The 24000-nt window shown below is 40.0% G+C and overlaps 1 protein-coding gene across 1 annotated transcript in view; it reads right to left on the bottom strand.

The window, feature by feature from the left end:
- The window catches only part of Kif4a (kinesin family member 4A), a 101857-nt gene that overhangs the window by 56502 nt on the left and 21355 nt on the right, over positions 1-24000 (bottom strand). Inside the window, exons 7-8 of the mRNA XM_021188789.2 lie at positions 4624-4740; positions 3650-3825 (exon numbers count right to left, since the gene is read on the bottom strand). Coding sequence (XP_021044448.1) covers positions 3650-3825; positions 4624-4740 — 293 coding nt within the window. The remainder of the gene's footprint in view (positions 1-3649; positions 3826-4623; positions 4741-24000) is intronic.

Below are 24000 nucleotides of genomic sequence, written 5' to 3'. Positions count from 1 at the left end.
TAACCTAAATTGAGAAAGAGAAGGAAATAATTAAGACCGACAACACGGAGTCGTCAGGTACAGTTAAGTGCCTTAGCGCTTATGTGGAAACATCCTCTTCCAGACCCTCAAGCTGGTCTCTGCGTTAATGCTTTGGAGCCTCACTCGTTACTGCCTCTCTTCTCTGCTACACTTTCCACTTCTCCTTCTATCTTCTCCTTCCTATTAAAATACATTCACTTTTGCCCCATTGCTCTTTTCTAAAGCTCAAGGAAAATGTTCACACCAGTAGTCTTTATTTCTTTTTACTCATTTCTCATTAACCTATTTCAATATGATGCTTGCCCAGATTTTTATAATATAGGTATTTTCCAGTATTCATTGTACTTTATTGACTGGTAGCATCTGGCTTACCAGATACTATACTTTCTAATTTTCCTTCAATGTTTCTGATTGCTGTCTCTTGGTTCATCTTTGTTTCACTTATCTCATAAATGGCCAAGTCTCCTGAAGATCATTATCATGTATATTATTTCCTTATATTCTTAATTTTCATTTACTCTTTCAATTATCACAAAGAAATTTGTGCCTTCTAAGTTTATCTTAACTCTTATCTTTCTTAATTTTAAACTTTATAATTGACTTGATTTTCTATTTCATTGCCTACTATCCTCAGGTTGGGTTCTCTGCCAGTGATTGCACATCAGTGAATATCTAGTTCTATGTGTCAAACCTGGGGGCCACACCCTCATTCCCTTATCTGCTGAGTACATTTCCTTATCACTACTTCCATCATCCTAAGTTCACGTCCCCAATACCAAGTCTCACTTGGACTATGGTGCCTTCTTAAATGGGATCCACACACTCTTGCACCATTTTAATCCACTTCATAAATTGGATTATCTTATAGCAATCTTTTAGCAATGTCAACCATCAGTGTGACCACCTACCTTAAAATAGTTTTCTATGATTTACAAATCCTTGATCAGATCTCAGCTTTCCTTTAGCCCCACACAGTAATACTCTTTCCTTGATTTCTGCACAGTAGCTGCACTGGCATCCTTTTCAGCTCTTCAAATGTAACAACTTATTTAATTTCCACAATACACTAGGAAGCAGCTGCTATCATTTCCATAATGTAGACAGGGAAATGGAGGCACAAAGACCTTTTACAAAGCTCACAGTAGGATAGAGAGCTTGGCCTTGAACCTGGGTAACCTGACTGCAGTGTCAATGCTCCTGATAGGTTACTCTTCTCCCTAGGACTCTTCCTTATTTCCTGTAGTTTATTCCTACATAAAGCCCTCACATCTCAGTTCAAACACTGCTTTCAGGCTAGTTGTATAACAGAGGATCCTACTATATACTCTCATAGTATACAATACCAAACTATCCCAGTTTATGATAGCTCATTATCGGATCGCTTAAATATTATCTCTCATGCCAGACAATAAACTCCATGAAGGCAGAAACTGTTATTTCGCTTAACAAGATATCTATCTTAGTATTTTTTTTGTCACATAATCATTAGATAAATATTTACTGTTGGAATGAATAAAGAAGTGAATAGAAAGTGACCAGAAGACCCAACAGGCAGATATTTACTATTACTCTCTACAGAGATCCTGAAGGAGAAAAAGGGAAAAGAGAATAACTATACAGTTATCATCACTGTGGAGGAAGGATGGAGGAGTGAGTACTAGATGGTTGGGAAATACAGTTCCAAGTGGAAATTAAGTCCTCTATTCTTTAGCATGCAGGAAAACTTGATGCTTTTAAACCTGCATTAATAAGGCCGTGGATGGAGATGTGCACCTTTAATCTTAACCCTGAGAGGCAGAGAGGCAGAGAGGCAGAGAGGCAGAGGGGCAGAGGGGCAGAGGGGCAGAGGGGCAGAGGGGCAGAGAGGCAGAGAGGCAGAGGCTGAGGCAGAGGCAGAGGCAGGCTGATGTGTGTGAATCTGAAGCTAGCTTAGTCTACATAGAGAGTCCATGCCAGTCAGGGCTACATAGTAAGACCCTGTCTCAAAACAAAGGGAAACAAACACAAAAACAAAGAAGCAAAAACCCTAGATCAACACCTGAATATGGTGGTGTTCACCTTTAGTCCCAGCAATAAGGAGACAGAAACAAGAGGCTCTTCAACGACAAAAATAGTTCAAGGGCAGCCTGTGCTACAAGAGTCTCTGCCTGAAAAAATCCAAACCAAACCAAGCAAACAGAAACCCTCAAACTTCCCACATCAATACAATCCCTACCCCAAGACTGAGCTGCTCTGCAGTCATCTTTACATGGCCATACATTTACATGGAGTTAGCTACCTTTCCATTTCTAGTGAGTGATTTTAAGCCATGTGTGGTCTCTTTAAGCCCTCTCTCTACCCTATTACCCATCTGCTTGCAATTAGAAGATAAACTGCCCTTAGCCCCAGTTCTGTTTCAGTCTCATCTGATTAGTTCTTTCAGTTATTCAAGGCTCTCCCATATTTAAAATACAAACTTATATTTCTTTGTCCTTGATTACCTGGACCATTGCCTTTTCTCATTTTGCCTCCTTGGACAAAAAGCCATTCACTTATTTACTAATCTATTTATCATCCCATGACTGGCTCTTAGCACTTCCCTGACCTCACAGTCATTGCCAACAGCTTCCCTGTAGATTTAAAAAAAAAAACCAACAGATACTTTCCAACTTAATACTTCTTTGTAAATTTATACTTATGCCAACAGTCCTTGAAATGCTCTTTCCTTGGCTTTGGTGACGTTATTAGTTTCTTTTCCTGTCTATTCTTATCTGCCTCTCCTTTCCTGGTGTTTTCAAGTTGTGAGTCTGGACCTCTTTGGTCCTTTAGCAGACATTGTGAGTCCTCTTACTGTACACATCTGCTCACTATGTTCAGATACCATCTAACTGCTACTGCTCTTGCAGCTGCCTCCTTATCATTCCTGAGACCCTCTACATCCAACCCATGCAGCCACCAGGAATTGCGTTCTTTCTACTTACATTTCCCACATGTCTTTCAAATCCACAAACTAAATATACCATTTCTGTTCTCATGTGCGACTCTGGGTTTCCATCTGCATTCCTTGGTCAATATGACACTTATTCAGTAATCCAAGTATGAAACTTGAAGATCAAACTTGGCTCCCCCTACCAGACTTTCTTCTCCTACATTAACTCTGCAACTAAGCAAACCCCATAAACTCTATTTTGCTCTTGTTCCTTGTCTTCTGTGTTATCTTTCCTTCATCTTTATTGCTACTGTTTTTAATTCAGGCCAGTTCTCACCCAGGTTAATGCAAAGCCTGGCTTATTTGCTTCTTTTTAGTCATGGTCACTTTTCATGTGTTTTCTATACAAGTGCACAGAAAACAGATTTCCCTCAACCACACTTCATCACTCTTCAAATCTGTAGTTCTCAGTACTTTCCAGTTCCAAGATCTTTAACAGAACATATTAAGAAACGCCAGGATTTGGCTCCTGTAAAGGTTGCTTGCTTCATCTTCTACACTTTATTCTTTTATCAGTAAAATCCCCAATGGCATCCCCAATCTTTTAAATGGATAGCAAACACAGTATTAGGATTTATTTTAAAAGTATAAATAGAACAAAGAAATAGACGTTCTATCATTCCATTCACATATTTGTACCTTGCCTATAAAATCTTATACCTGTTGTTTAAGATGATTTAGCTCAGCTGCCTGGGGATCAATATTAATAATAGGCTTGTTCTTGATTTTTCTTGCTCTGTCAGCATAACGAAGGGTATTTAATGTTTCTTCTAGATTGGAATCAGCAGGACTCACACAGGCAATCATAAGAGTGTGGCTATTGCCTCCTAGAGAATCTGAAAAAGAAGGGATAATGAAAGCAAATCAAATTAAACACGTGGGATACAAGCAAAGGCAGCTATTTGTGCAGATTCAATCCAAAGATGAAGGGAAAAATGTAGTGATGCTCTTGATTGGGCCTTGATTTTATTTTTCAGGACTATTAGGTTTTAACTTTTGAAACAATTCTAATTATTGTTTGAGAATTTCATATAGACATACAATATATTTTGATTCTATTCACCCACTCCTCCCAGAACCACCATCTACCTCTCCTACCTTTCCTAATTTCATCTGTTTTTCTTTGTATAGCCCACTGATGGCAATTTGTGCTGCACATATACTCGTGAGTGTGGAGTCATCAATAGAAATATAGAGAAATTTCAGATGTGTGAAATGATATAGTTTTTAGAATCCTATTTTAAATATCACTATACTCAAGAGAAACTATGAGTTCATAAGTTAATCAGGTTTAAAACAACCAGGCCTGGCCCAGGTAAGTTATGCACCCCTATTGGGATTAAATAGTCCTAGGATGTCCCCTCTATGTCAATTTTTAACTCTCCAAAGAAATCTACTTAGCATATTGTCAACTAAACAAACAGTAACCAAGTTCACTTTCAGGTGCAAAGTCTTAAGTACAAATTTCTTGACCCCCACTATCTGAGACTGGATGGCCAATAGCTATTTCACCTGCTTATCAATTCCCAGTGAATGTAACAACCCAATAGCTTGGTGCCTGTTTCACCTTTGCTTTCTCAACACCATCATTCCAAGCTACTCTCTCTCTCACTTTAGAGGCACGTTAGGCTTACCTTGAAGCAGTCGAGTCAGCTTGGAATCTCTGTAGGGCACAAAGTTACCCTTTTTATCATCTCCAAGAGCACTGATTACATTCCCCAAGCACAGAAGGCCTCGATTAATATTAATACCTAATAGCAGGAAACAAAATTCAAAAACTGTTTTGGAAAACATCTAACAAATATCTACATTTTTTTCTGAGATAGAAAAGCAAAGACTTCATAGAAATATTGCCATCAATATTTCTATCAAGGATTTAATTCTATTCCTTTTGCTGAGAGTGGTACTTAAGTAAAGTTCAAGGGGCAAAGGTCCAAATGTTGGGTTTGGACAATGAGTCCATTGCACTTATTCTTTCTCATAGAAACAAAGCAAACACAGATAACAATCACCATGGCAAACATCATATACAGTTATTAACTTTTGTGTCCATTAGTACAGTCCTTAAACTAGCACTATGAAAACAGGTATATAACTATTCTAGTAATCTTATTATCATTATTTCACCACCACCACCACCACCACCTCTCTCTCTCTCTTTCCAGGTAAGGAAAGTAGCACAGGGGTTGGGTGGCTTGCCTACATACATATATTAAGTGGTAGGCATGAGATTCCACTTGAGAATTTTACCCAAATCCTATTCTTTTCGAATCATAGTGGGATATCATACTTCTTGTTGCATTAAAAAGGTAGACTACTTTTCTACTTTATTATCTACTTTTCTTTTGAAACAAAGCCTTGCTCTGCAGCCCAGGCTGCTCCCCACTCATGGTAATCTCTCCACCTCAGCACTCCGAGCTCAGCATTTTTAATTAATTCAAACACGGTCAAAATCTTGGAAGGCTCTCCAAAGTATCCGAGTTATTCCACTGTTACATTTACAGTGCAAAGGCTTTATGGTATACTGCTTAAGTCTGGGGGCTATGGTGTCATGCAGGCCTACAGTGCCAATCCTGCTTCTGTCAATGTCATAGACGCATGGATAGCTTCCTCTGTAAAATGAGGCAAATCTATCTACTTTGTTGGGTTGTGGTAGGAATTATACGAGCTGCTATACAGAAACGAAAATTAAATGTTAGACAAATGCTACTTTGGCTTAAATGTTTCTATCTTCTTCAAAATTCATGTTGAGATTTGATCTCCAAAATTATTAAGAGGTAGGGGTATGGCTCAGTGGTGGCACTGTCCTAGCAATCCACTGGAAGAGAAAGGAGGATCTCTGAGTTCTAGGGAAGCCTGGTCTACGCAGCAGAGGCAGGGATATATATATAGAGAGAGACTTCGCTCCATGAAAGGAAGGAAGGAAGGAAGGAAGGAAGGCAGGCAGGCAGGCAGGCAGGCTGAAAGAAGGGAGGGAGGGAGGGAACGACGGAGGAGAGGAAGGAGGAAAGTAAGAAGAGTGAGAGAGGAAAAGAAAAAAATAGAAAAGAAAAGGGGTTGGTGATTTAGCTTAGTGGTAGAGCGCTTGTCTAGTGAACACAAGGCCCTGGGTTCGGTTCTTAGCTCTAGGTCAAAACAAAACAATGTTGGGCTGGGCTCGAGAGACAGCTCAGTTGCTAAGAACACTGACTCCTCTTCCAAAGGTCCTGAGTTCAATTCCCAGCAACCACATGGTGGCTCACAACCATCTGTAAAGGGATCTGATGCTGTCTTCTGGTTTGTCTGGAAATAGCTACAGTATCCTCACATAAATAAAAATGAATCTTTAAAAAAGAAAAAGAAAAAAAGGCAAAACAAAACCCAAAAAGAGATTAAGGGTATGGTGTGATAGGCCACGCTGTCCCAACCCTCATGGATTCAGCAGAAGGAGCCAGGCTCTTTTGTCTTTCTGCCATGTGAGGGCAGAGAGAAGACAACTTCTTCAAACACCAATTCTAATGGCGATATCACTTTGGAATTCATTGATTTCTGAGTAAAAACCTAATTTCTACTGTTCACAGATTAGCCACCCTAAGGCAATTTGTGAAAGAAGTGGAGATGGACTGTGAGAATGTGTATCGTTACTGTCAGCTCTACTCTGTACTTATTCAGCCATGCTTAGAATTCCTTCACAACCTGAAACAAATAGCTCCGTGATCCTATTATCGTCTGGATATAAAATCTTCCCAAAGGCTGCATGTTGAAGGCTTCATCCACAGTTGGTAGTGCCCTTGAGAGCTGACTGGATCACAAGAGTCATTGATGAGTTCTTAGTTGAATGTACTATTAGGAAATTTCAAAACTGAAGGAAGCAGTGTTTTGAAGAGTGTATCTTGACCTTCCCTGTTCTCTTGACTCTGCTTTCCAGGTTGCTACCATCAGTCCTCTCCATAATGGTATTTAACCTCACCACAGACTCAGTGAAGGGCTAAGAGATATTGGAAAGAATCCTCTGAAACTTCAAGCCAAAAGTTAGCTTTCTTCCTCCAAGCCAGCTTTCTCAGATGCCCTGTTTATAATGAAAAACTCCAAACTCCCCACTGACTGCATCTTTCATGGACCCTATTTTCTCCCTTCTTGTGACTATCAATTTGACATTGTCTAATATCTCAAGATTAGCTTGGTGCTGGTCTAACTGGCTGGCTGTATGTAGAAAAATGAAAATCAACCCATATTTGTCACCTTGCACAAAGCTCAAGTCCAAGTGGATCAAGGACCTCAACATAAACCAGATACACTGAATCTAATAGAAGAGAAAGTGGGGAAGAGCCTTGAACTCATTGGCACAAGGGGAAATTTCCTAAACAGAACTCCAATGGCTTTCAGTCTAAGATCAACAATTGATAAATGGGACCTCAAGAAACTGAACAGCTTCTGTAAGGCAAAGGACATAGTCAATAAGAAAAATTGGCAACCTACCAATTGAGAAAAAAATCTTCACTAACCCCACATTTTATAGAGGGCTAATATCCAAAATACATAAAGAACACAAGAAGCTAACCACCAAAAAAAAAAAAAAACAAAAAAACAAAAACAAATAACCCAATCAAAAAATGGGGTATAGAACTAAACCGAGAATTCACAACAGAGGAATCTCGAATGCCTGAGAAGCACCTAAAGAAATGTTCAAAGTCCTTAGTGATCAGAGAAATGCAAATCAAAACAACCCTGAGATTCCACCTTACACCAATTAGAATGGCTAAAATCAAAACCTCAGGTGACAACACATGTTGGCGAGGATTGGAGAAAGAGGAACACTCCTCCATTGCTAGTGAGTTTGCAAACTGGTACAACCACTCTGGAAATCAATCTGGAGGTTCCTCAGAAAATTGGAAATAGATCTACCTAAAGACCAGCTATACCACTCTTGGGAATATACCCAAAAGATGCCTCACCAGGACCTGTGTTCCACTATGTTCGTAGCAGCCTTATTTGTGATAGTCAGAAGTTGGAAACTAGCCAGATGTCCCACGACAGAAGAATGGATGCAGAATATGTGTTTCATTTACACAATGGAATACTACTCAGCTATTAAGAACAAGGACATCATGAGTTTTGCAGGCAAATGGATGGAACAAGAAAATATCATCCTGAGTGAGNTAACTCAGACCCAAAAGAACACGCATGGTATGTACTCAGTAATAAGTGGATATTAGCCAAAATAAAGTACAGAATACCCAAGATACAGTCCACAGAACTCAAAAAGGTCAATAAGCTGAAGGGACCAAGTGAGGATGCCTCAGTCACACTTGGGAGGGAGAAGAAAGCAATCACAAGGTGGGAGGGAGGGGTCTGGGAGGGAAAAGGGACAGGAGTTGGGGGAAAGGGAAACATGATGTGGTATTGGGTGAGGGAAAAGGACTGAAGCCCCGAGGGCCAGCAGAAAGAATGGAAAACAGGCAGCCTCAGGTTGGGGGGAGGACCATCCAGAATGCACCAGAGAACTAGGAGGTGAGAGATTCTCAGGACTCATAGGGAGAGACCCTAGATGAAATGCCCTACAGTGGGGAGAGGGAACTTGTAGTGCCCACCTCCCGCAGAAAGACGGGGCATCTAGTGAGGGATGGGGTTGTTATCCCATAGTCACATCTCTGACCCATAATTGTTCCTGTCAGAAAGAACTGCAGGGATGAAAATTGAGAAGAGCCTGAGGAAAAGAAGGTCCAGCGACAGACCCAAAGTGGGATCTAGCTCAAGGGAGGTTCCAAGGCCTGGCACTATTACTGAGGCTATGGAGCACTTACAAAAAGGGATCTATCATGACTGCCCTCCAAAAGACCCAACAAGCAGCTGAAAGAGTCAGATGCAGATATTTGCATCCAACCAATGGACAGAAGCAGCTGATCGCTGTTGTTACATTAGGGAAGGTTGAAAGAAGCTGAGGAGAAGGGTGATCCTGTAGAAGGACCAGAAGTCTCAATTAATCTGGAACTCCAAGATCTCTCAAACACTGAACCACCAAACAGACAGCATACACCAGCTGATATGAGGCCCCCAACACACATACAGTAGAGGACTGCCAGGTCTGTGTTCAGTTAGAGAAGATTCACCTAACCCCCAGGAGACTGGAGGGAGTTACATCTGGTGGGGCGAGGACATCCTCACGGAGACAGGGGGACAGGGAGTAGGTATGGGATGGGGAACAGTCAGAGAGTGGACCAGGAAGGGAATAAAATCTGGAGTGTAAAAACAAAACAAAACGAGCCAGGTGTGGTGGAGCACACCTTTAATCCCAGCACTTGGGAGACAGAGCCACGAGGATTTCTGAGTTTGAGGCTAGCCTGGTCTACAGAGTGAGTTCTAGGATAGCCAGGGCTACACAGAGAAACCCTGTCTCGAAAAAAAAACAAAAACCAAAAACCAAACCAAAACAAAACAAAAGAACAAAACCAAAATAAACCAAAACCAAACAAAACCAAACCAAAAAACAGGCTAGCTTCTTGGTGGCATTAAACTGCCTATTTGAACACAATCATTTCTGTTTTGAGTTCCCAAGGACGCAATGCACCTATAACCTGCCATTCTCTCAGTAGGCTCATTTTTCTACCCTGATTCTCTCACATTCTAGGAAAGTGTCTTACCTACCCAGTCCCTACTACATAGAGGGAGGTGTGTGTGTGTGTGTGTGTGTGTGTGTGAGTGTGTGAAGGAATAACATAACCAAATGGGCTGACACCATTACAACCATGCTATTGGCCTTAACTGAACCTGTGGTCAATTGATGCTTTTGTTTGTCTAATGTAACTTGAATGGCAGCTATTCTAAACATTATTTTCAATATTACAAAGCTACCTTCACTCTCTACTGGTAGACTTCATCAAAAACTTTATGGACACAATGTTAACACAGAGGGTCTCTAAGCTTGCTCCTCTCGACCTTATGCTCTTTACTTTGCTGTTACTAATTCCTTTGTCTTTCCACCCTTTATTCTCCAAGCTCTGTCCTTTACCTCTGTCCTTATATCTAGACCCTTTGTCTTCTTTGAGTCTCATTCATAGACCTTCATTTAATTTTTCCCACTAATTCCCTCTTTTCAATCTATATATACATGTTTAAATGTCCCTTATCTACATCAGATCAGTATTCCTAAGCAATAGATCCCTTTGTAGCAGTTTGCAGAGCACTTTACTTCACTCAGGAAGCAGCTGCTGAGATGTATCAAGCCTGCGTGCAGGTACTAAGCCCCACATTAGCCCTCGGCTTTCCACTTCATTTTCTGTCATTAAGACATTAAAATGAAGCCTGTGGCACTAACACATACTTGGGAGGCAGAGGCAGAGGGATCTCTGAGTTCCAGGATAGCCAGAACTACACAGAAAAAAAGAACCTGTCTTGAAAAATGAAACAAAAAGACATTAAAATCGTAAGTTCTTGGCAAAGGTGGTCCAAAGTTAAGAGTATTGTTGCTTTTGCAGGACCTGGGTTTGGTTCTCAGCACTGACTCAAAATTGTCTGCAACTCTAGACATTCTCTTCTGGTCTGTATAAACAATGGTCATATGCATGGTGTGCATACATACATGCAGACGAAACAGACAAACACAGAAAATAAATAAATAAATCTTTTTCAATGTTCAGATTAAGGATGGGTAAAAAAAACCTGCCCAGAGAAAATGATGGTCTGAGAAGTTCTTATAAAACTCTGTAAGACTGAAAACAGACTAAGCAATAAGTTGAGAATATTATCCAGCACCACTGAGTGCTTATTCATTATGGCAAAAATAAAATAATAAAGGGGAAAATGTTTAAAAACAGAAATACAACTTCGACGCTACCACAGAGGCACATTACAGTAGGTAGCAGCACTGAAAGAGAAGTGTACAGGAGGGTAATGAAGTAGCTCTATATACAGTCGTTCTCTACTAAGCAATCTTGTTTATTACTGGACAGTTGACAATATCTGGAGATAGTTATTGTCACAACTTGGCGTGAGGACTGGGTGTGTACTTCTTGCATCAAAGAATGCATCTAAGAATGCTATCCTACAATATACGAGACACACCTCCAAAGTTATGTAGTTCACATTGTCAATAGTATCATAGCTGAGAAATCCTGGTTAACATGAAAGTTAGACCGGCTGAATAAGTTTTGGGGAAAGACTTAAGTAATAGTGTATTATGGTGTTCACCAGTCAAGAAGGAACGGAATAACCTGTTACCAAACTTACATAGGGGATTGGGATGTAGCTCCGTTGGTAGAGTGCCTGTCTAACAGGTACTACAGGACATCCTGGATCCCACATTCAGGGCTGCATAAATACTCATGGTGGCACACACCTGTAATCTCAGCACTAGAGAAGATAGTGGCAGGAGAGTAAGAGTTTAAAGTAACCTTTGGATATATAACAAGTTTAAGACCAGCCTGAGCTATGTGCGATTTTAAAACATCATCATCAACAACACAAGCGAAAAACCTTACAGAGGTAATCACTCAAAAGAGAGAAAGTGAGGAGAGTCCCTGATGTCCTTAGTCACTTAGCAACATATTTTAACCTTTCCTTTGTCTAGAAAACAGGAACAATCTTTTCCTTAAACCATGGGACTGTGATAAGAAATAAAATGTCATCTGTTGAGAACCATATACAAGTAATTCTTGTTGAATGAGTGGAGAACCTTAGATAACCTAAGTCAGTTGAGACTAAAATCCTTTATCTACTCTGATGACAATTACTTCACCTTTAAGAAGGGACTGTGACTGATTAGAGAACTGGTTGCTTTTGCTTTTAAGTTACTCGAGAAAGAACAACTGATTCTAGAACTGAAACGATAGAAATCTGGATTCAGGAGATCAAGGAGCATGGACAAATGTCAGGAACCTCAGCAAGAGGAGACAGTCGGTCCCTGAAGTGCACAGGCTAGCTAGCCTAGTTGAATCAATGAACTTTGGGTTTCACGAGAGATTCTGTTGAAAAGCAAGCAAGTGAACCCAGAAGACAACCAGGGGACACACCCAATGTCCATCACAGGCCTCACACACGTGCACTCATTCTCCTTTCATTCATAATATTTTTTTTAAAAAAAAATGTTTCGGAGCTGGAGAGATGGCTCAAAGGTTTAGAGCAGATGCCGCTCTGGCAGAGGACCCGAGTTCAGTCCCCAGCACTCAAGTCCAACGGCTCTAATCTCTGTGGGAAACTCTACTCACGTGCACAAACCCAATGATGCATGAGTTCAAAAATAATCTATTTTACTTTAAAATGCTCTACTATGTTCATAGCAGCCTTATTCATAATAGCCAGAAGCTGGAAACAACCCAGATGTCCCTCAATTGAAGAATGGATACAGAAAGTGTCTTTCACTTACACAATAGTATACTACTCAGCTATTAAAAATGAGGACATCATGAATTTTGCAGGCAGATGAATGGAACTAGAAAATATTATCCTGAGTCAGGTAACCCAGCCCCACATGCATTGTATGTACTCACTAATAAGTGGATACTTGCCATTAAGTACAGGATACCCGTGGTACAACCCACAGACCCAAAGAAGCTAAACAAGGAAGGCCCAAGCAAGAATGCTTGAATCGCACTTAGAAGGGGGATAAAATAGCTGTAGGAAGCAGATGGAGGGAAGAAACGGGGTGGGAGAGGGAAAGGGGGGCATCCAGGTATGGGGAGAGACAGGAGAGAGGTCCGAGGGCCAGGAGAATGAATGAAAATATGCAAGTGGTGGAGGTAGGGGTTGAGTGGAGAATCTCTAGGGAATCCAAGAGACCTGCAATAGGGGGTGCTCTCAGGTGTTAATATTGGGGAATCTTAGCAGAGATTGGGTGACTAGGTGGATGTAGGTGATAGAGCAGATTCAAAATACTGTTAAAGGGTAAGTCATTGTTCATCTTTAGATGGGATAAGAGCTGCCTATGGAACCCCTATGAGATTTCCCCACAGGCAACTACAATTGTAGGTGTGATGAGGTATAGAGTGTGGGCTCAGTGTTAGCAATGGTAGTGCGTAAGTAGGAGTTATGAGCACCTGAGTGGCTGAGATCATTTTGAGAGGGGTATCAAGATGATAGGCATGAAGACGAAGAGAAAGGAAAAAGAAAAGGAAACGCAGGCTATTTCAGGTTAGGGTATATAGAAAGAGAAGAGGCAGAGTCTTTATAAAAAATGAGAGGAACTTGGGAGAGGGGAGTCCAGAAGTAATACCCTCTAAATACTGCAGTCACTAAAAATGGAGGACCAAAAAGAACCTAACAGATTCAGTTGCTTGGAACACTGGCAGATCTCAGAAACTACAGTTTTAAAGGGAAGAAGTTGGAGAAGTGTCAAATGTGGGGAGTGAATGGGGAAGAGAAGTGAGCCAGTAATAGAATGAGGATAAATGCTTTATTTTACAACTATAGGAAACTTTAGNATGCCTCTGTGTCAAGGGTAGAAAGAGCAGCAATGGGCTGGTGAGATGGCTCAGTGGGAAAGAGCACCCGACGGCTCTTCCAAAGGTCCTGAGTTCAAATCCCAGCCAGCAACCACATGGTGGCTCACAACCATCTGTAACGAGATCTGACTCCCTCTTCTGGAGTGTCTGAAGACAACTACACAGTACTTACATATAATAAATAAATAAATCTTTAAAAAAAAGAAAGAAAGATCAGCAATGAGTAAAACGTGAAAAGCACAAGGCTGGACATACCGTTCAGTGCTAAAGGCTTTCCTAACCCATGCAAACACCCGCATTCTATCCCCATAACCACAACAAACAGACGATACAGTCAGGGGGTATGGGCGCTTGATGGAGCTAGGTTTCTGAAGGCAATGGGGAGCTGGGGCAGGGTTTGGGGGTATCAGCAGAAATCACTTAGGTGTAATGGCTCTGTCATCTGAATCAACACAACTATTTGGATAGTGATATGTTATAAATGACAACATAAGTTGATGGATGTGGCTAGAATATTCTAGTTGACTGTAGGACTGAAAACACACAGGGGCCAGGGAATAACAACACAGTAGCATGGCACTATAGAATTTTAAGACCAAAAAAAAAAGCATATGAAAAAAAAGCATATCCTTTTTAAAAAGCAATGTGCAAACCTTCAAGTCAAATTGAGCTTTAAAGAAAAGCCATGTTATTGAAAGTCTGATTGTGAGGGTGGTGTAGGGATAGGCACACACAGTATTCTGTTCAAGAGGAAGAGAGAACTATGGTAAAAGTATACGAAACCCAGCAGAAACTGAGAATGTTGTGGAGGCCACACAGCTTGAGTGGATAGTGTGGGTTGGGAAGCTAGGTGAGGGCTTGGGGACAAAGGGACTGAAAGACAAAGTGGTACATCCTATAAAGTAGGGTTTCTATCGTCCTTCAGTTTCTATTTGGGAGCAGGCATCACAAACGAAGTGGCATTTTAAGAAGTTGATCTAGCTATGGTGTTGGGATGGAGACCTTTTAATGGTCAGTCAGGAAGCTATTTTCCAGACGATGTTCAGGACAATGGTATAAACTTGGCAGAGACAACAGGGACAGAATGGAAATGGGTGCATCTCTACAACAGTGCTAAGGAAGAGCTAACAGCAGGTGGTGGGCACTCATTCCTAATTGGGGAAATCATACTGAGTACAGTAATGTAATGGAACAGAAAGAAAAGGAATCACATGAGTTCAAAAAAGACTGACGATAGTAAAAATTTAGAAATCAAGAGAATTTTAAAAGGGGAGGTCAGTTATAGCATTAAAACAACTCCCAATGACTATTACCCATAGATCAGCATCTCTTTCGACCCTCATCAGAACTTCTTCTTGCAGTACATGGTGATTAGCACAGAGCTCCAACATGCAGAGAATGAGAGACTGTGGATTGCTCAGCACTAATGATCATCTATATCACAGCCCACCCCTCAGGGATCTACAAGAATGAGGATGGGGACAAGGGGATGGAAAGATGGTAAGAGCCACAGATGCTGGATAACATTAAGGAAAAAGGGAAGATGCACACATGAACTCAAAGCACTGGACCAGCTCAATGTAGACAAAACCTCAGCATGGACAGGAGGTAGGTGCAAGGTCCCACCCATGCCTGCAGAGCTACTGGGATTTGATTTCTGGTGGGAAAGTCAATTTTCTTTTATGGTGTGACACCAGGCATACTGATCCCACTCCGGGACAGGCCTCACACAGAGGACTTGCTGAGAGAAGAGTGGGGCTGAGAACACACGAAGCTGGCTGGTGGGTGGCCAGGTAAAGGAGGGTCTGCAAAGTGTTAAGGAAGGGGAAGGAGTATGATAAAAATACATTGTATGAAATTCCTAAAGAATTAAAATGTTATTCTAAAAATGATTTGGTTGATGTGTCAATGGACAGAGAGGTTAGCTAAAATAAGTACCGAAAGGACTAATTAATCCTAACAATTAAAATTTTCATGGTGGCTCTTCCACATAGTGGCACAAACAAAAGATAAAACAAACAACTGAATTTAGAGCAAATCAGGTTGCTGGATACAAAGTCGAGTTCTGATCAGTTAGTCCCAGCACTCCAGGAGGCAGAGGCAGGTGTATCTGCGCATGCGATGGCAGCCTGGTCTACAGAGGGAGGTCCAGGACAGCAGGGGCTAGATAGTGAGACTCTGCTTCAACCAAAATCAGACTAAGTGGATTTTGTTTTCATATATACCAAAAGTAAAGTTAGAAAATAAAATTTGAAACTGAGGAAATAGATAAAACACTTGCCATGCAACCCTGAAGACCTGAGTTCAAATCTTCAATGCCACAAACAAAATTAAAGAAGTAAAACCATCTGGGCTTGGAGATAATATGATTCTACACAGAGGAAAACCAAGTGTCTCACCATGAAACCATTAGAACTAATTAGTGAATTCAGTAAAATAGCAAGATTCAAAATTAATTTTTCTATGAACAATAATTAATCTGATTAAAATAATTAAAACAATCTCATTTGTGGTAGCTATAAATATAAAATAATACACAGTAATACACAGGAAGTGAAACACCTGTACAATGAAAATTTTAAAACTCTGGTGAGATAAATTGAACACACATACACACACACACACACACACACATACACACACACACACACGAAAATGCTCCCAATGTTTGTGGAATAGAAGAATACTGTTAAATGTACATACTACATCAAAATACCAATGACATTCCTCACAAAAATAGAAAAAAATAACTGAAAAATTCACACTGGAGAACAAAAGTGTCCAAAGTAATTTTGTTTAGTGACAATAGGGACCCCAATCAAGGCAAGTACTAGATCACTGAGCTACATTGTGAATGTCCCTGTTTTTCTTGGAGACAGGGATATGCTATGTAATTGAAGTTCACCTTGAGCTCCCTTTACCTCAGATCCCAACACTAAAAAAAGAATAAAGACTTGTCTTTTGAATTAAAATGGACAGAAGTAGAAGACATTATTTTAAATGAAGTAAGTCAGACATAGAAAGATACACTGTGTGCTCTTTCATATAGAAGTTAGAAATTTTGATTCCAATGAAGAATAGTGATTTAAATACACTGGAAAGAGTTGGAAGTAGAGATAAAAGGAAGTTGGATTTCATTGGTACAAGATGTATCCATATATGGAAATATGCCACTGGATCCTATTAATATGCATAATCAAAAATGAAATATTAAAAAGTAAAGACTTTGGGCTGGAGAGATGGCTTAGCAGTTAGTTGAGAGCACTGGCTGCTCTTCCAGAGACCCAGAGTTCAATCTCCAGCAACCACATGGTGGTCATAACCATCTAAAATGTGATCTGGTGCCCTTTGTTAAGTAACCCAAGATGGACTTGCTATGTAGCCCTGCTGTACTTAACAAAACTGTTTAAAAACAACAACAAAAATAGCAGCATATTTAATACTCTTAATTTAAATTTTGTATGTAAGGATGCTTTGCCTGCATGTGTGTCTGTGCACTATGTAGTGAAGTGCTAGAGGAGGCTGGAAGAGTGTTCAATACCCTAGTATTGATGTTATGGATGGCTTTGAGCTGCCAATGTGGGCACTGGAAATCGAGCCTAGGTTCTCTGAAAGAGCAGCCAGTGCTCTTAGCTGAGTTACCTCTCTAGTCCATGTATTTAAATTTAGATTCGATATTTATTAGTTTATTTAAATGTTTTATTTGTGTGCCTGGTATTTGTATATGATCCACCTATGCATATGTGTGAGGTTGTTGGGTGTCTCCCTCTATTGCTTACCACCTTATTTTCGAGAAAGGGTGTCTCCCTGAAACTGAAACTAGATTGGTGAGACTGGATGGACAGCTAGCTGCCGGAATCATACCTTCTAAGCCTCTCAATCGTGAGATTATAGATAAATGCTGCCGTGTCTGGTTTTTACATGGATGTGAGGGATCTAAAGTGGACCCTCGCGCTGATGCTCCGAGTACTCTGCACGCTGAGCCATCTCCCCAGGTCTACTTAGTTACCTACACACTTATTTTCGAGGTGAAATAGCTCCATTGCCTAGGATGGCCTCAGCCTCCTAGCCCCACGGGATCTTTCTGCTTCAGCCTTCCAACTATTGGAGTACATGGCACCGCACCATTATAATTTTCATATTATAGAACACCCAGAAACAGGCCAAGGCACATTTAGGTACTTGATATACACATAACCATACACATAAAAGAAGTGGCTGCTTCTCAGTGAGAACAGAAATTTTTTAAAGCAGTGCTAAGACAAATGGATATTTATCTATATGGAGAAACTAGAACTATCTACCATACCATGTACATAAATATCTTAGGTCGGTAAGAGACTGACTGAACTGTGAAAGATAAACTATGAAACTTTCACCAATAATAGAGTATGTCTTCAAGACCTTGGAGTGCTGAATTTCTTAAATACAGTAGAAAACAGCCATGAAGAAAGTGAAAATAGCCATGAAGAAAGTGGGATGTAGTTTGCCCAGGTCCATGTTGGAGGCCTTGGCTCCATCCCTAGAATGAGAATGGAGAGGACACATGCACACCGTACAGGAGGGAAAGAGTTCCAATGAATGTAATTATATGAAGAACATATAAAGGACCATTCTTTAGAAATACTATAAGGATCAGTGTGGTGGCTCATGTCAGCTCTTGGGAGGCTGAGGCAGGAAGATTGTTGTAAGTTAAGGTGAGTAGCCAATAAAAATATGAGAGGATAACGAACCCCATAGCCATCAGTGATGACAATTAAGACAACAATGAAATGTAACTTCATCCCCACTCAACGGACAAAAATTAAAAGTCCTGACACCAGGGCCAGAGAGATGGCTCAGTGGTTAAGAGCAGTTACTACTCCTCCACAATTCCTGAGTTCAACTCCCATTGACCACCTATAATGAGAACAGATGCCCTCTTCTGGCACCCAGGAGTACATGCAAATAGAGCACTCAGACATTAAAAAATACATATACATATGAATAAACAGCATTTGAAAAATTCTGCCAAGGGGTTGTGGACAGCTTAGTCAGTAAAGCGATTGTTTGGCAAGCATGGAAACCCGAGTACAACCCCCCAGCATCCATTTGAAAGGCAGGAGTGGTAGGGTTTGCTCTGAATCCCAACTCTCTGGAGGTGGAGACAGGCCAGAAAGCTAATGCTAAATGGCAAACCCTAGGCCCCAGTGACAGATACTGCCTTCAAAATCACAGTGGATAACACCAAAGGAATGACTCCCAAGATTGACCTCTGTCTTACACACACACACACAAACACACGAACACACATGCATGTGTATGGGCGTGCACACAATAGTCAAAAAAGTTGGGCAATATTTGAAAACAGTTTGGAATAGTTTGTAGAATATGCACCTAATGGTTTATAAAAAAAATAGTGTATTTTCTTTGGTGAGTTCATATTAAGTGCAAGATGTCAGACACAAAGGACTCTATACTGAAAACTTAATGTAGGACCAGAGGTCGGGACTACAGTTCCCCTTTAAGGAGAATAGAAGAGAGCACAAATGGAACTTCTGGGATGCTTCTAACACTGTTTCTTCATCTGGGTGCTCCTTATGTGTATTCCACTTAGTAAACATTCACTAAAACAGTACACGTATCATTGGGGCACTTTCATATGTGCAGACTAATACTTCAGTGGTCTAACACACTTACTAACTTCCTGTAATGTATTTGTAATCTATCTGGCGGTCACTTAAATAGCCAAAAATCTAAACATAAAGTGGAGATAACTGTAATGGGAAATGTACTTACTACCTGAAGAAGACTAGTACCTGGGAAAGGCAATTCCGCAAGGGATGAAAAAGGACTATGAACATAAAAGTATATTCAACCCATGAGGCAACAATTTCACTTAGCGAATCAGTAACGATATTTAGTAGATAAAGGAATAATCTCATGCTGTGCCCTTTTGAGAATAAGAGAGCATCTATTTTAAAATGTTGTATTTTGGGGAAAGATAGAAAATTGAAGGTATGCCACATGCCCTACATTCCCAAGTCCAGTTGACTATTCTTCAGCCAAGTAGCTGCTGGGCCAGCCGTGAGTGGGACTGCTACGAGAGTGTAGCCTAAGACACATGATGAAGACTCTCCATTTCTGATGCCTCCTCCAGGCTGGTCAATGGCATGGCGATTACTAAGTTTACTAAGCTCATGGAAGAAGGCATTGTGCCCTTTCCATGTAGGTGGCCTCCACGGCATAGCAGCCGCATGCTTGAGCCTTGGTGAACAAAGGACTAGATAGCCAGAGAGTAGAAGCAATATACTAAATCACAACTTTTGTTTGTTTTTTTTTTAAGTTGAAGGAAAAAGATAACTTAGTATTTAAAAAACTCTTAAAAGAAAGAACTAAAACAATTAGCTACTATTTGCCAAAACAATGCCATTTATCACCCCAAATAGTAAAATATTAAAACAATTCCAATTTAATTTGGAAGCTAGATTCCTATGAGAAAAACAACTTCATAAACCCAGAGTATATTCTTCGACATCCTTCTTACTCATAAATAAAAAAGGCAAGAGGAATGATACCAATAAATATTGGCAGAGGTAATTTTCTTTTTTCCCATTTCATATCAAGAAAACTTGAGTGTAATTAATAAAAATTGTATTGGAACAGAAATATATTACCAAATGGATGAATTTCAAGAACATAATGTTGAAGAAAATAGTTACAGAACACACATACATAATGAAGTCATTTAAGTTTAGAAATTGGCAGAATATCAGTACACGTTGCTAAAAAGTACAAGAATAGAAAAATTATTGAAAAAGACAAATGTGACAGCCCACACTTAGAATAGTAGTTAAATCTGTCCCTTAATCCAATGTAACCTAACCTAATTCCTTAAGACTGCTTTGGCAAAAACCCTTGAAAATCTCAGTGGGAAAATCTCTCCTTTTCTCAGCTTTCATTATGTAATAACAATGAAGCATTTGCCACAAATGACAATCCCTTTCGTACAGAAACCCATACCTGGCTATTTGTATCACATCAATCTCCAGCTCCTCAAAGCCGTTATTTGACTACTCTTGGTCTTAAAATGTAAGTGTTCCTCACTATTATGTAGTATTGCTTTCTCATTATCTAGTTGCATAGTTTTCAGATATATGTCTCTAATACATATGTTTCTAATATCTTATCCAGAATTTACTACTTCTTCCCGAACTATTTCTTATTTGTATTCCAAATCTGACATACTCCACATCAAATCAAACACAGAAGTGTTTCCTCTGTGGTCTCCTTTCTTTTTGGGGGGGGGGTGCGGGGGGTATTTTGAGACAGGGTTTCTCTGTATAGCCCTGGCTGTCCTTGAACTCAGAAATCCGCCTGCCTCTGCCTCCCGAGTGCTGGGATTAAAGGCGTGCACCACCACGCCTGGCTCTGTGGTCTCTCTACTAGTCACTTGACAGCAGGGGGCATTGCAAGAAAAAACACATTAGGTAATTTGATTATTGTTGTAAACCGCACACTCACATAAACTGAGATGACCACAATGCCTCTAGCAGATCCAGTCTTCTGGGTCCAAAGTTGTACATGTAGCCCACTGTGGATAGTCATGGTTATGTGACATATGGCTATGCTTCGTTCTTTTCTTTCAGTTCTAAACACCTTTCACTTTATCTAGGACTCAACTGTGGGGTTTTTCATTACCTACTTTGCCTCAAAAATCAAGTCAGCCACTTAGATATGCCTGCTTTCCTCACTCTCAGTACTACGGCATGTAGCAATATTCTAATGGGCTATATCCACCCTCTCTGCAGGCAGTATGGAGGAGTCTAGCAACTTTCGTATTTCCCAACAGGTAGAGAGTGATTCCTTCTAATAGAGGAGGAAGACTTACCTTTGAGAATGTAAACTGACATAATTCCACTGGTAGAAGCTACACCCATAAGACCCTCTTCCACACTCAAAACAACTTCAAATGCTAACAAGCATCTACCAAACTCCCCACAGTATTAACTTAGCTGACAAGTACAAAAATAGTATAGCATACTTTGTCCCTTTATTACACGCCACTTTATTAGACACAAATAAAAGCACAGAAAAAGAAAGTAATAGTTACAATGAGGCTACCAGTTACTAGAACTAATGCTAGTTTCTAACTATGAATTGTTTAATCAGCTTAGCTCTTAGAAAATATTTTTTTACAAATGAGGTAAGTAAAAGTAGTAGGTCAGGGCTGGAGAGAGAGCTCAGTGGTTAAGAGGACTGACTGCTCTTCCAGAGGTTCTGAGTTCAAATCCCAGCAACCACATGGAGGCTCACAACCATCTGTAAAGGGATCTGATGCCCTCTTCTGGTGTGTCTGAAAACAGCTACAGTGTACTCATATATATATAATAAATTTTAAAAAGCAGTAGGTCAAAGACAAAGCAAGAGTAAGCACCCCCCCCCAAATATATACAATCAGTGAGATTCAGACTGGATAATTCTATAGGACGTCTAAATTCTTCAGTCAATAAGTTCCCAAGAATGTGAGGGGAACGAAGGGGTAGAAGAGATATCTACAGATTTTAAAAGATCTAGGAATCAGGATGTGGCACCTCACAACAGTAACCTCAGTCTTTGGAAACAGGGACAGTAAGTAAGAGCATGAGTTCAAGGCCAGCCTAGGATTAACAGTGAGACCCTGTCTCAAACAGAAAACAAAAGCAAAGGCCTATCAAATAATACCCAAAGTGTGGGTCTTATTTATATTCTTATTCAAATAAAACCGGAGGCAATTTAATCAAGTCATTTTAGGCAAGAATCTTTTAAAGAGTTCTTATTTTTTACATAAACACACAGAAATGAAACAAGACATCTGGGGTTCATTTAATATTAATAATAATATTAATAATAATAATAATATTCCCCATCTACTGCCCCAAATCCGCCTACTTCACCAAAATGCTATCAGAGAAAGTACATAGGATACACATGAGACAAGAATGGACACATATTAATCACCACTAAAACTGCTTCACATATCCAGGGGAGTCATCACAGCATCCAGACCACTTTTACACATGCTCGTAAAACTTTCTAAAGGGGAATGAGGAGAGGCAAACTCAGTATCAACCCAAATATCTACGCATGGAGTGCACAATCCAACAACCCAAGCACAAAGTGAAATAATAAAAATAAAAACAGAAAGCTAGTCAGCCAGTCTCTTGAATGTGATAGGAAAAAAAAGTAGAGAAGATATACAAACTAAAACAAAACACAAAATTAGAGAGAGATTAAAATACAAAGTAAGCCTATTTACAATATTATGTCAACAAATTTGGGAATCTACCCAAAATGAATAATTTTCTGAAAAATACAAATTAGCAAAATTGAGTCAGCATATTAAAAAAATCAATTCATCAAAAACACATTTGAAAATAATTCAAATATTATATAAATGGTATTAAAGCAAACCTGAAAACTTTCCAATTTTTTTTTTTTTTTTTTTTTTTTTTGGTTTTTTCGAGACAGGATTTCTCTGTGTAGCACTGGCTGTCCTGGAACTCACTCTGTAGACCAGGCTGGCCTCGAACTCAGAAATCCGCCTGCCTCTGCCCCCCAAGTGCTGGGATTAAAGGTGTGCACCACCACTGCCCGGCTTTCCGAATCATTTTATATTCAAACTAATATTAGATGGGAAAGTAAATATACCAAAAAAGTTATAGGTGCTTTCTCACAAGGCCAGATTCGCAAAAGTTATAAGACATAACTAAGACAGTAAATCCAGCAGCAGAGAGAAAAAATAGCCTCTCATGGCCAATTCAGTACATTATAGAACATCTATTTTTAGAATTCTATCAACAGAAGGTAGGAAAAAGGACACTTCCTCTTTTCTAATCACTGATAAGTGATAAAATACATTATTTTACTCCTCTCTCTTACTTTTGTTTTGAGATTGTGTTTCATGTAGCCCAGGCTGGCCTCCAACTCATCATGTAGTTGAAGATGGCTCTGAACTCCCAGACCTCTGGCTTCTACTTCCCACATGTTGGGAATATGATGTACCTCATATGACTACCTGGTATTTATTTCTTATTTTAAAAACATACAACTAGGTCTTGAGAGATGGCTCAGTAGTTAGGAGCACTGGATGCTCTTCCAGAGTACCCACATTCCATTTCCATCACTTAAATGTTGGTTTACAACTCTCTTCTGGACTGTGTGGGCACCAGGCACATATGTGGTACATAGTCATACAGGCAGGACAAACACTCATAACACATAAAAATAAAATAATAATTTAAAAGTGCAACTACTTGCAAACTAGCAATAAAGGACCACTTTCTTAACTTGATAATGGCTACATGTTATAAATGTACAGTAGATAGCAACAGTAAATCACTGGGAATTGTCTGGCTAGAGTATTTTTAAAAAGAATGCCAATTACCACTGGCACCACCCAACAGAACCTAGTGAACTTAACAAACGGAGTGAGGCGCAAATATTTGAAATGAAGAGACCAAAGTGTCTAATTGAAAATAATGTGACATCACTCAGGAGGCAGGGGCAGAGGCAGGCGGCTCTCTGAGTTCAAGACCAGCCTGGTCAACAGATTGAGTTCAAAGCCAGCCATGGAAA

Source organism: Mus pahari, chromosome X (genome assembly GCF_900095145.1).
Source record: "Mus pahari chromosome X, PAHARI_EIJ_v1.1, whole genome shotgun sequence".
Lineage (NCBI taxonomy): Eukaryota > Metazoa > Chordata > Mammalia > Rodentia > Muridae > Mus > Mus pahari.
This window is presented reverse-complemented; position numbering and strand designations above follow the sequence as displayed.